The sequence below is a fragment of the Tetrao urogallus genome (assembly GCF_951394365.1).
Source record: "Tetrao urogallus genome assembly, chromosome: 5".
Classification (NCBI taxonomy): Eukaryota; Metazoa; Chordata; class Aves; order Galliformes; family Phasianidae; genus Tetrao; species Tetrao urogallus.
In genome coordinates this window covers 29188352-29201352 of record NC_136818.1, presented here as the reverse complement: position 1 = coordinate 29201352, position 13001 = coordinate 29188352, and the positions used below count along the sequence as shown (strand labels likewise).

The 13001-nt window shown below is 39.8% G+C and overlaps 1 protein-coding gene across 1 annotated transcript in view; it reads left to right on the top strand.

The window, feature by feature from the left end:
* Positions 1-13001, top strand: part of HMCN1 (hemicentin 1) — a gene marked incomplete at both ends in the record, with an annotated part of 182094 nt that overhangs the window by 167719 nt on the left and 1374 nt on the right. The window contains 9 exons of the mRNA XM_079535866.1: positions 1337-1574; positions 3061-3123; positions 4398-4517; positions 4751-4885; positions 5195-5308; positions 5631-5756; positions 6310-6438; positions 9913-10263; positions 12564-12683. Coding sequence (XP_079391992.1) covers positions 1337-1574; positions 3061-3123; positions 4398-4517; positions 4751-4885; positions 5195-5308; positions 5631-5756; positions 6310-6438; positions 9913-10263; positions 12564-12683 — 1396 coding nt within the window. The remainder of the gene's footprint in view (positions 1-1336; positions 1575-3060; positions 3124-4397; positions 4518-4750; positions 4886-5194; positions 5309-5630; positions 5757-6309; positions 6439-9912; positions 10264-12563; positions 12684-13001) is intronic.

Here is a 13001-nt window from a genome sequence, read left to right as displayed (position 1 = left end):
TAGGCATTAAGTCCTGACAACTGCTCTACTGCCTAACTTATTTAATACCTAGTTTAGTTGACAGGTGCTAACATTGCCCTCAAAAGCTAAAAGATACCATCACAAAAGTAGGAATGGTCACTCAAGATTTTTAGGTGTTAGAAGGGGAGGCATGGAACTGTCTTTGGGGCCACATACCACAGCTAGGCATGTTGAGTGAGGCTTTTAGTAGAGCTGTGTGTCTTTTAATAGAGGTGTGCGTCTAATGCCTGCCTGATTTTATGGCTTTTCTGGATGATGACATCAGCTCTTTTATGCCATGGCACCCTGCAAAAGCTTCAGAGTGTTATTTGTTTGCAGTTGCAGTTGTACATAGTCTGTCAGAATGCTTTTGTGGCTGATAAAATTTTAAGAGATTACATCATAGGGCATTTTGTGTACCCTTATCTTGCGTGCTGTTGTGGTGCAGGTTGGTAACAACATGCTCTCCTCTCTGCCATAGCATCAAAACTTTATCTTGTGCTTATCTATTTTATGCAAAACAATACTCTTACACAATTCCTCTGAAAGAGGCAGAATATTCAAAATTGGCTTTAAAAAAGAAATATCCTCAAACTTCCTCAGGAATGATGGGAGAGGATGGTTTGCATGACAGTCTCACTCCTGAGTTGTTCTACCTCTCATTTCTAAAAGGTATTCTAATAGTAAGGTATTTCTAATAGTAAGAAAGCTTCTGTCACTGACCTGTACTCCTAATACAAAGGGATTGGTTTTCTACCTTGTTCATTCAGCATAAGGCATAAGGAACATTTTGCTTGCTATTATGCATGCTATGAAAATTTTGAATTAGAATCAAGGGCTTGATAACTGATTTTACTGGGAAAGAAAGATTATTCTTTAAAGTTGTTTTTATATAATTGGTACTTTGTTGGTAGATAACCAGTTGAAACATATCCCACAGTGCAAAAAATATATATCAAGTTTTCCATATTTTCATACATTGCTGTAAGGAGCTGTTTATTTAGCATGTTTTCATAATCTGATTTAGAATACAAAAATATTTAGACTTCAAAAGATTCTTTGACCGATCTATTTAGTTTTTTGTAGTATATTCTCTACTGTAACTTCCATCATCAGGGTCATCAGCCTGTTTCTTATCAAAGGAAAAATAACAGGTGCTGGTAAGATTCAGCAGGCAAATTAAGGGTTAAAAAAAAAAAAAAAGACATGTTCTGTGCAATACATTTTTTCAGCTGTTAAGAGAAAAACAATTTTCGGAATGTATCATATACTCTTTCAAAATATGAAGAGCGCAGTGTTGTTAGCTGCACTCAGTGGCTGATATTGGCTGTTTCAGGATTACACAGAAGACTACATTCAGATCGGCCCCGGGCAGCTGTATGCCCATTCCACTCGCCTCTTTGCTGTGGATGGAGTTAGTGTTCCCTACACATGGAACCACACTATTACCTATGATCATACTAAAGGAAAAATGCCTTTTTTGGTGGAAACGCTCCAGGCTTCCTCTATCACAACAGAGTACAACCCACTGGAAGAAACTTTGGCTTTTAAAATCCACGCTTCCATTTCAAAAGGTATTGTTCAAGTCTGTTACAAAAAAACAGCAATAACATACTGATTTACTAGCATTCCCTGCCTTTATTCTCAAAGCTGGTTATGGCTTTGAAAGAGGAACTGCTCACTCAGTTAACTTTACTGTAGATTCTGGGACCTGTATGTCTCATTAATAAGCCTATAGATTAACATGTAAAAGCTCCTGCATTTTGCACTTTCTGTTCCTCTGCAGTTCCCATGGATGATCTCAGTTTGCCATTGCTGATGTTAACTCCTAGCATGAGCAGTAGCTTCAAACAGGCAGCCTCCAATATTCTCTGTTTCCATGTACCTTTCCTTCCCCAGAATGTCCCTCTCATTTCCCTTTTGAGTAGAGGATGGTGTTGGTAGGGTTTTACTTTGCATAGTTGTTCCAGAGGATTTTCTTCTTGCTCCAAAGCCCACACGGATGTAATTTGGTAACAAGGCTACAGAGGCAGAAGAACATGGGATATTTTAACCCCTTTAGTGTGGAGTTTTGCAAGTCTGAAGATTGTTCTTCTAGAGAAGTATTTAAAACATACAGAAAACACGATGCTGAGCTCAGCTTGAAAACTTTCTTGATACTCTGTGAAAGCTTTTAAAGGTGGATGAGATACTGTGCCTGGTGTGCGGTTATGCAGTGCTGGGTGGACACTGCTTACATAATTTACTAATCCTGCTGCTGCCTGAGAGGTAGTGAACTCATGGCTCCTTGGCCTGAGGCACTAAGCCTTGTTGCTGCCCACCATTAGCTGCTGCTGGCTTCCGCTGGCCTTTTACCTACAAGATTTGAAGGAACAGAGCATATTCATGTGGGTGAGTCTTCCTTAGAGAAGTCATTAGTCAGTAGAGGGACCCATGTTCTTCTCGTACAGTACTTAAGCATGCTTTTTATTTCAGCCCAGTATTTTTCAAATGAAATAACTGCCTTGTTTGAAAGTAAACAAGGCAGTGGGACTGCCTATTTCAGTCTTTCAAACACAGTAAAATAAGGTTTTTTCCCTGTTGCCTGGCTATGAATTCACTGAGGAGTTTGAAAGTCAAATGAGATTTTCTTTTCCATTAAAAACAAATAGGCCTGATAAAAGGAGGTCTCCAAAGCAAGTTATGTCTATGTCTAAATCTGGCCATGCTTTTAGAAACTGACATTGTATTTATTTTCTCCAACAATTAATATGCTGCATTTTAAAGAATGTCGTCTTTATTGGATCATTTTTTCAAGGTACAAGTGTAGAGTAAAACACGTGTGGATTTCCAGCAGGCTCTATGAGAATTTTCCATTGGTAAGATTTTTCCTGTTGATAAGAGTATGTACTTGTGTTCCTTCACAGTGAATTTTAATGTCCAAGAAGAACAAGCTATCCTGAAGGTTTGAGGATCCTTTATTCATAACAGCTGGGCTGCAATTCCTAATATTAAAGGATTTTCTTCATAATACAGCTTTATTTTCATCCACAAGTAACATGTGCTTCTTTTACCATACAGGAGAACATAGCAACCAGTGTCCTGCTGGATTTGATTTGGACTCATCTGGGCCTTACTGTACAGGTAATGATGTGACAAGTTTAATATGTAATCAGGCAGCAGCATCTTCTTTCCTTTTATTCAGAGCTCCTGTGCGTTCAGTGCACATTCCAGGAAGTGGAAGCTGCCACCAACAGACAGGTGTGGGCCCAGAGCTCAGAAGCAGTTCCCAGGCAGCCTTCCATCGGCATTGTGATGCAAAGTAGGACTGCTGAGCAGCTGTGCAATGGAGCACTCTGTGAGAAGAGGGATGAGCGCTGACAGCCTAGAGAGCAGCCCACTGAAAACCAGCTGTTGCTTGGGTAGCAAATGTGAAAAGAAAGTTATGAGCTTTTTAGCCGTCTCCTGTTGGTGACTGGTGACTGGTCATGTTTGCTTCAGGGAGCAGTATTTGATACGGTTTTGCGGACTTAATTCATTGCCCCTCAAAAGTTTAAAAATTAATGGAATTAATAAGGAAAATTTCCTGATGGAAATTTTAAAATCAGGAAAGCTGAAAATACAGCTGCTAAACTATTTTGGAATTTCAATATTTTCAGTAAAAAAGTATGTGCTCAAAACTTGTAATACAGAAAATGTAACAATCTTGGCAAGTCTGTTTAAGAAGTCTAAATCGAGCACTGAGTTCCATCTGTTCTGTTGCAAAGAGATTGTATGAAAGAGACTGTGTCAAACCTTCATTACCACAGCAGTGACCCATCCTGCAGATCGACTGCAAGCAGGATCCCGAGAAGCCTATTGTGTGCCATCTGATAAAAGGAAGAAGCAAAATCTTAAATTAGACATGAAGGCTCTACTGTGTGTGAATTCTAGTCCCTCTAATGTATAGTAGTGAGATGTAATAATGGAGGCTTCAAGGGGTTGGTTGTTGTGATTATAAGTGGAAATTCTATCATAGCACTTTCATACTCTTATTCCCAGGTTCAGGCCTTGCTCACTTTCTCAAAGTGCCCAGGGATGACAGCATGGTTTCCTGATGTGTGTGCTGGCAGCTAAATAGTGTAGCTCTGCTGACTACTGGGACTCTGGCCATGCAAGCAAAGGATGTTCGTGAGCTGTAATGTGGGCGCGCTGCAAAAGCATTCCCATGTTGCTCTCACAGTGCAGGAACAGAGTGGGAGTGGCAAGGTGCTGAGGACAGCCTGGTATAGAGGAGAATGTGATGCTGAGCTGTTTGTGAAGCTACCTAAGTGCTAGCTCTAGCCTGGGACACACAGACATACAGACAGCTCCTCTGGATGTCACTGGTGTTATGTCTTGTTCTTGTAAACATTTTTTCAAACATTTCCCTCCTGCAGATGAAGATGAATGTGCTGTGCGAAATCCCTGTTCCCACACCTGCCACAACGCCATGGGATCCTACCACTGCTCCTGTCCAAAAGGCCTCACCATTGCTGCAGATGGAAGAATGTGCCAGGGTAAGAGGAGCTGCCGTGGGCAGGCAGGATACAAAGAGCCTCACAGCATGTTAAGCATGGAGAGATGTTTTCTTCGGGCTGGACCATTTGGTCATTGTATGATTGGTGTTCTAATTATTTGACTTATGAATAGATTTGCAGTCACGTATTTCACAGTCGCTCAAGTTCAAGACGTTGCTCTGTCTGTGTGTCATTGTGCCACGGTGAGGTTTACAGCTTTTCTTTACCTGCAGATGTTGATGAGTGTGCCCTGGGCAGGCACAGCTGCCACACCGACCAGGACTGTGAGAACAGCGCTGGCTCATACCGCTGCGTGCTGCGCTGCAGGACCGGCTTCCAGAGGGCGGTGGATGGGCTCAGCTGCCAGGGTATGGCAGAGCCTTGGCTTTTGTGTCAGCTGAAGTGAACTGAATCTTTCATGTAACTAAAAGTAACTTTTTGAAAGACAGATCTCCCACTGAAGTGTCTTCAGTAAATCTTTATTAGCAACGTATTTTAGGAATAAATTAAGATCTTGCTTGTGTGTCCAATGTGCACCTTCTATGATGACACGGCACAAGAATTCACTTCTGAATGTAGCATAGTAACTAAGCTGAAAGCTGAACCAAAACCCAGTTTATCTAAATGATGATAAGGAGACTCACAATGATGACATTAATAGTTTGTCTTTCCAACAGATATTAATGAGTGTCAAGAGTCCAACTCCTGTCATCAGCATTGCTTCAATACCATAGGAAGTTTCCACTGTGGTTGTGATCCAGGATACCAGCTAAAGGGCAGAAAATGCATAGGTATGAATCAGTTTTGAAATTTCTTTCCCTCTTCTCAATGGAAATAGTTAAACACTTACTTGTTCCTATATGCAACTTTATCCAAACCCTTTGTAAATGTAACTCAAACTCAGAATGACATTTTTAGTATGTATTCTTGAATTTGTAAAGCAGCACTGAAATCTAGAGGAAGAGGGAACTGAGCTGACTGATAAATGTGCATGAAATGCTTCCAAATGCATGGCTGTAGTATGATCACAACTAGATTATGCTGTTCTTTAGGAATTGAGCATAAGGAGTTCATTTCCATTCCTGCTTTCTTCACTTTTATTTTTTAAATAAGATATAAATGAATGCAGGCAGAATGTATGCAGGCCTCATCAGCTTTGCAAAAACACTCGTGGTGGCTATAAGTGCATTGAGCTGTGTCCAAATGGAATGACCAAAGCAGAAAACGGAACTTGTATTGGTGAGTAGAAACCTAGTGTACTGTATGGTGTTGGTAAGCACAGGGACAACAACGGATGGTTTCTGAAAGAAGTCTTTGTAGTCCATTGCCAATTACTAGAATTTGCACTTGTTAAGGCACTGACCTTTTGATTTGTGGGGACATAGGCATTTAAATTTTCTTTATATTAACTGATGACTAGAGAAAAAGACATATCCTTACCACTTCCAAACTTTCTAGATTATATTTATTTGGACAGAACAGCTACAAGAATTGGAAAACTAAATTAAAAGTTTTGAAAATTAATGGAAAAAGTAAACACTATACAGTTGAAAAATTTGCACATCTGCTCAAAATCTGCTTTCAGATTGTGGAATGCAGATTGTTTCACAGATCTGTAGCGTGCTGTTACAGAGTAACTGCTGATCATGGTACCAAGTGAGAAAAGACTGTTCAGAGGCCAGATCTATCTAGAGAGCCAAACTGCCTGTGGTTTAGCTGCATTCATTACACATTAAGGAATTTAAAGCTGTAGGAACTTTCAAGAAAATATCTGCTGCCCTGTTGCTTGCAGACATCAATGAGTGCCGTGACGGAACCCATCAGTGCCACTACAACCAGATCTGTGAGAACATGCGAGGGAGTTACCGCTGTGTATGTCCAAGAGGGTATCGGTCACAGGGAGCTGGAAGGCCTTGCATGGGTAAGCTGCCCAGCCATGTTGTCATCACCTGTTTGTTGCTGATACTTTTGGCTGTAGCATCCAACAGTACTATGCTAATTGAAGACTGCTACAAAGATAAATGTGCTTTGGACTTTGAACTTGCTATCTAAAATGAAGTGTCCCCATTAAATAGTCAAAACTAGGTGATTCCAAACTGAGATTGCCACATATCCGTGCTTTCAAAACAAAGTGTACAAGGGCTGTGGGTCTCAAAGGCACTGACAGATGAATGGATCTGGCAAGCCAGTGCTCTATAGTAGGCTTAATTTATAAAAATCAGAGCAGGTTTGTTAGTTGATCAGAGAAATGTGGTTGGCTGTACACTGACTGCATTGATTCACACCTGGAGCCAGTTGAGCAGGGGACGATGTGGAGAACACTAAGAGGAAGTCTGTTGCAAGACGCATGACATACCCAGAGCTTCCCTCTGCAAATAGCCATCACAATACCCTGTCTGACTCCAGGAATTAGGTTTTCCCGTACGGACAGAGCAGAGGAGGCTGATACTCATTTATCTCTCATCACACTCCCTGTCTGACTTGGGTGGATCTCCCAAGAGAAGGAGGGATCCCCACAGGCACAGGAATGCTGACCATGTCACTACTCCCCTACACTATCTATGTAGAACCCTGGCATTAAAATGTGCACCCACACAAACACAGTTTCACAGATACTGCCATAAGTCTAATGTGAACAGCAGGAGAGTCTGACCTATGATGTCAGTGCAAGTGCGCAAAACACTTCCTCTGGCATCTCACAAACCCTAGCACAACTCTTAAGAGCATTTCAATTTATAATGTATGTTTTCAGAATATTTAAAATTCAATAGCTGATCCTGTCTGACTGTAATGATTTATAAATGAGATATGTGATGCTTGGTGGAGTCAGTTCCAGTTGGTCTCCCATATCATATCAGAGGAACGTTCCTTTGTAATGACTTCTTCGGGATTAGTTTTCATAAGTGATAAATAGCTGGTCTGGAAGCTGGGATTTTTTTTTCTTTTTAAGTGCCTAAGATTTTGGACCACCAAAAGCCAGGCTTTTTTTAAAGATTAAATTGCAGATGGAAACTGTTTGGCTGCAGACCAGACAGTTGTCTCTACTAAAATAAAAATCAATCCCAAACTCTTTAATGTATATTAAAAGTATTTAAATTTCTTACAGTAATAAGTTGCATAAGGTTTAGGTTACAGGTTTTCGAAAAACTCCAACAGCTGTCCTAAAGCCTTCTTCTAAGCAGCAACCACTGAAAGCTCTCTCTTAAATTAAATTAAATATAATGTTTATGCTCCTTTGATTTATTTCTTTATCTGTTTAAAGTATGTTTGAAATATGTATGTGAAAATATTAGTTCACGTGTTAATGAAAAGCAGGTTTTATTGTAATGCTTCCAGCACACAGAACACACAGAGGAGCTGGAAAGTCCCAGACTGAAACAGGTGATTTGCACGTGACTCCTTCCTGTTCTATTTCTGCTGTACATAGAGTCATTTGTGCAACTGATCACAGTTGAATGGGGAAAACACACACAGAGATGCAGAATGTGCCCAATTATCCACACTGTAACAGTTCTGTGAACTGTATTGTACCTGTATCGTAGATAGAAGGGCATCATCAAAAGTTGTTATGCATACAGGACATGCAGGACTATCCAGAATTGAAAATCAAATAATATTCATAAAGAAAGCTAGAGAATTTAGCTGTTAGTTTCAAAACCATATTTCACTTGTTCTTGTAAATATCTGGTATTTATGATGCACGATCAGAGGGATCCTGTCCCAGGAAGCTTTGGCTTACCAGTCCATAAGCGATCTCTTTTCACAAGGATGGTGGTGCCATGAATTCAGATGGCTGGCTGCATTCAGTTTTGTTGATATTGCATAGGTTGATCCTACAAAATAAATTGCTCTAGTTTGTTTTTTTTTTACCTATTAGTTGTTGCCTTATTAAAAATGAAGCTTTTTTCTTTACTTGACTATTATACCACTGACAATGTAACAGATATATAATGTTCCAGTTATGAGTTAATGACGTTGGGTAATACTGCAATGCTCTGCAGTGGTTACCCCGAATTTCTGATTCTCAAAGCATTTAGTTGTTAATATTAAAAAAAAATTAAATATATAAACACTTAATAAAAATGCATTCTAATATTCTCCTATGTTTCTAAACAGCATTACTTTTAAAATACTGTTAGCACGTGGTTTACAAGCAGTGCTCAAAATATGCTCAGAGAGCATATGAAATGATAATGCTAGTTTAATGATGTTTCTACAGCAATAATTTAGATGTAGGCAATTTCCAGTAATATGAGATAGTTAAACTGTTACTGAGTGACTGTTAAAATAAGCTTTAAATTCTAGTTAAAAAAAATACATGCTAATTAATAGACATGTTTCTTCATATCGGGTTATTTCTGATCACTGTGGAGTTGCATGTTCCTGCTTTGGCTTTGGAGATTTACTGCTCAGGTTGGTCACCTTATTTTGGGTTACAGCATGAGGGAAACTGAACTGAACAGGGATAAATGATTCCCAAGAGAAAGAGAAATAACTCTGTTTTTTGAATGGTATGAAATTCATAAGTACCTTAATACATTCTAAGTCTCCAGACTCACAGCTAGAAGGAGCAGCAGCAGCGTGGCAGTTAGCACGCAGCCAGCTGCTCCCTGGGCAGCCCTGCAGTGTGCCCTCCAGGCCGTGCTTTTCCCCAGCAGGACCACAATCCCAGCAGTGCATCTGGAGCTTCTCAATCCCAATCTGAATGACCTGGGAATTTGTGCTTCTCAGGACGGCCTTGTGTTAAGTGTCCTCCTTTGAAAAAGGAGCTTCTTCCACTCAGCCTAAGAACAAAAGTAGTTCTGTAGTAGTTGCAAACCCTTAATATTTAAACACTGAGCAGCTTGGGACCAAAGGGTCACTTGCTTCTCAGAGTACATCTCTGGTACCCAATGGGTATTTCTCTCTGCAGTCAGCAGCAGTCAGGATGTCAAACAACTCTTCTGCTGCAGTAGCAAGGGAACTGATCTGGCTCCTTTCCCTGCAGTCACATCTTACCTTCAGAGCACATAAGGCAAGGCCCTCATTGGATTTTTATGTCCTGTGTGAGCTGTTTTATGTCACAGGTAGCAGTATAGGAAGAATGAAGTTGTGTTCATGGACAGGATAGAAAACCTGCCTGCTTGGCATTTGTGTTCTTTTGTATTTTACTGCCTTCAGGATCTCACTTTTGCTCCACAGACTGAGATATTATGTATGTGTATATATATATATATATATATATATATATATATATATATATATGTATATGTATATATGTATATGTATATATGTATATGTATATATATATATGTATGTATGTATGTATATACACACACATATTGTCATGTGTTGTTTTATCTTGTTTTTTTCCTTCCCACATGGTTTGTTACTCTGGATCATGGCACATGAGCAGACATTAATGAATGTGAACAAGTGCCTAAGCCCTGTGCATTTTGGTGCACCAACACCCCCGGCAGCTTCAAGTGTATCTGTCCACCTGGACAACATTTATTAGGTGATGGGAAATCTTGTGCTGGATTGGAGAGATTGCCACATTCTGGTGCCTATTACAATGTCTATAACAATGCTCAATTCTCCCCTATGAGAGACAACTATCAACCTCAACAGTATTACAGGCACTCCTCAAACCTCTACAGCTCCTTCTCAGAGTATAGGAACAGCAGAATACCTGTCTCCAGAACTAAAAGGAACATTAGAGAAACTTGTCCTGAAGGCTATGAGGCAAGAAATGACAGATGTGTAGGTAAATGTCAGTCATGTCTATGCAATTCTCTTGCTTTGGTCCTTATTCTTAGGCTGCCTTTTCATATCTGTTAGAGGCCTATGGTCTGTGGTGCTGTGTTATTTCATATTACCATGTTAACTACTCAGCAAGTTATGCATGTCTTTGTTTCTTGGGCAGGTTGTAGCAAAAATGTTTTCAAACCTCCTCCTTTAACCTCATGTTTTAATTGTGCTGCTTGTCCTCTTCTCTTTATCCTGATGATGTTAGCTCACCTTTGCAAATTTTCTCTCACTTAAAAAGCACCAGTAGGGCCTCCATCTTGGGGATGCTACTCATGTCAGGCTCCCACTTGTGGCAGTAGTAGTCTGGATCAAAGAGGCTTAGAATAAAGAGTGTAGAATTGAACGTACTGAGACAGCGCTGAGGTTAGTAACTGCAATGTGGGTTGCATAAGCAGAAGCAACTTGTGGATAGAGCCAGTCATAATGCAATTCACTGAACAGTAGAGATAGATTGTATATAAACAGACCAGGAGTTCATCTAGTCAGCAAGAGCAGTGCCGTTTCTGTGTGCACAATGAGGAGGGCAGAGCAGTTGAGGTAACAGGCACATTCTGCCCCAGCTTTTATTTATTTACTTAAGAGATGTGAACTCTTAAGTACTCGTAAGACCAACAGGAAACAAAGGTGTATGGAACCTCTCTTGTTCACTGAGCTTACTTCTTGCTATGTGAACATCTCTGAGGTTTTTCACCAGTACTGGAACGCTAATTCAGCTCCTCTTGAAAGGTAAAAGGAATAATATCCTGCACTGATTGTTCATTAACTGCTCTGCACTAGCTGTTCAGAAATGAAGTTCAAGAAAAATCTTTTTTTTTCCACTGTAACTCATATTGTGAGTATCTTAAAGATAGATAAATAAAATTACTCAACAATTTTTTGATAATATAGTTGAGTTCAAGACTAAGTGTAGCACGGTTTAGGTCTTAGGAGAACTTTTTCCAGCATGTTTAACAGCAGCTTGTGGTGTTATAAGTGCCTAAATCTGACGTGTATGCCATCATAGAGAAGTGCAGTGTGCTTCCCGGATAAAACAGTGAGCTGAAGCTGGGTTCTAGCCATTGGAGCTATTCCTATAATTATACAGCAATATACAACGTTGAAAAATGTGAATGCATTTTTACAAATCATAATTACAGATAGGCAGAGATCAGATTAATTTTGTATTTACGTTGTAATAACTTTTCAGTATGCTTATGAGTACAGCATGTTATGGCTATAGCTGTTAAATGGAAGAACTTGGACTGCAGCCACTACTGCCAAAAATCTATGGTCCACAGCCCAGCTTCCAGTTCGAGTTAGTGAGCACTGCTGTAACTCTGCTTCATTGGAATAAAAATGGAGATTTAAAATTTACTGTTTAATGTGAAAAAGACACCTGCAGAATGCTTTCATTTCCAAGAAGGATTTTTGAGTAGAGAACCATAACGACTTGATAACACACTTAAAATTTCTTCAGTCACATCTGTTTCTTTTTTCTTTTTGCATTTTTATCGAGTGCAACCCCTATAAATCTGACAGAGAAGGAAGAAGCAAAGACCTGATTCACTCTGTTTCAGTTATGCAAGTCTGAATGCTTGCACATGGCAGTAACTCGCAGGGGAGTTCTGCTGCTCTCTTGAAGTAAACAGACATTTCAAAGGAAGTACTGATTAGATGTGATCTCTATCTGAATCACGTTAGTCTGCTTTGAAAATTTTAAATAGCAATCTGCTATTTATGTGTTTGAGAGGGAGATTTAAAAAAAAAAAAAAGGGTAAAAGAGCATTTAAAGAGCATTTATGAATGGCCTTTGTGGATAGTGAGCTTAACTCAGCATGAGAGTGATCAGTTTGGAAAGAAAAAAGCTTTGCCCTAGGAGGGATGAACTGTGAGAACAATTCCCTGATTGAGGGCCTGTTCTAAAGTGAGAACCGATCCTGGCTCTTCCCAAGCATGTTACCTAAAATGCAATTATCAGGCAGCTCGGCATCCTGGGGCAAGACTGTACCCCTGTGTCCTTTGTGGGTTTGTGCAGCTCACTCATCCCCTTGTTGCTTGAGCTCCATATCTGAGGGAGAGAGACCTGTTAAGGCTGCCAACAAAAGAGGCAAAGCTTTTAATTCCATAAAAGCTACAGGCAACAGAATCATTCAAGCTCATTACCAAAAGCAAAAAAAAAAAAGATTCCCATGAGTTGCACCGCCTCTTCTCACATGCTTTTGTACAGAGATAGAACATCAGCAATCCTGTTTATGTTTTCGTGTTTCTTTCTGACAGACATTGATGAATGTGATGCCAGAGATACATGCCAGCATGAGTGCAGGAACACCCTGGGAAGTTACCAGTGTGCTTGTCCTTCTGGTTATCATCTTATGCCCAACGGCAAAACTTGCCAAGGTACAGAAATCTCTTTGAGAGTGCACAAATGTATTTGTAAGCAAACGAGTTAGAAATCATGTTTGGTGTTTGTATTAAGCACTTGCTGAACTTCTTTTCTAAGTTACAGTGTTCAATATGTCATGTTTTTATATCTTACACTTCAACACTTAATAAAACATTAACAAATTAGACAACTGCAACTTATTATTCTCTGATGTTTCCTCACAAGCACCTTTAACTCCATACAAGCACACAACAGCTCTGTAGTCAAAACCAACTCTATCTGTTCTGGTAAATAAATAAATAAACAAACAGGTAGATAGATAGATAGATAGA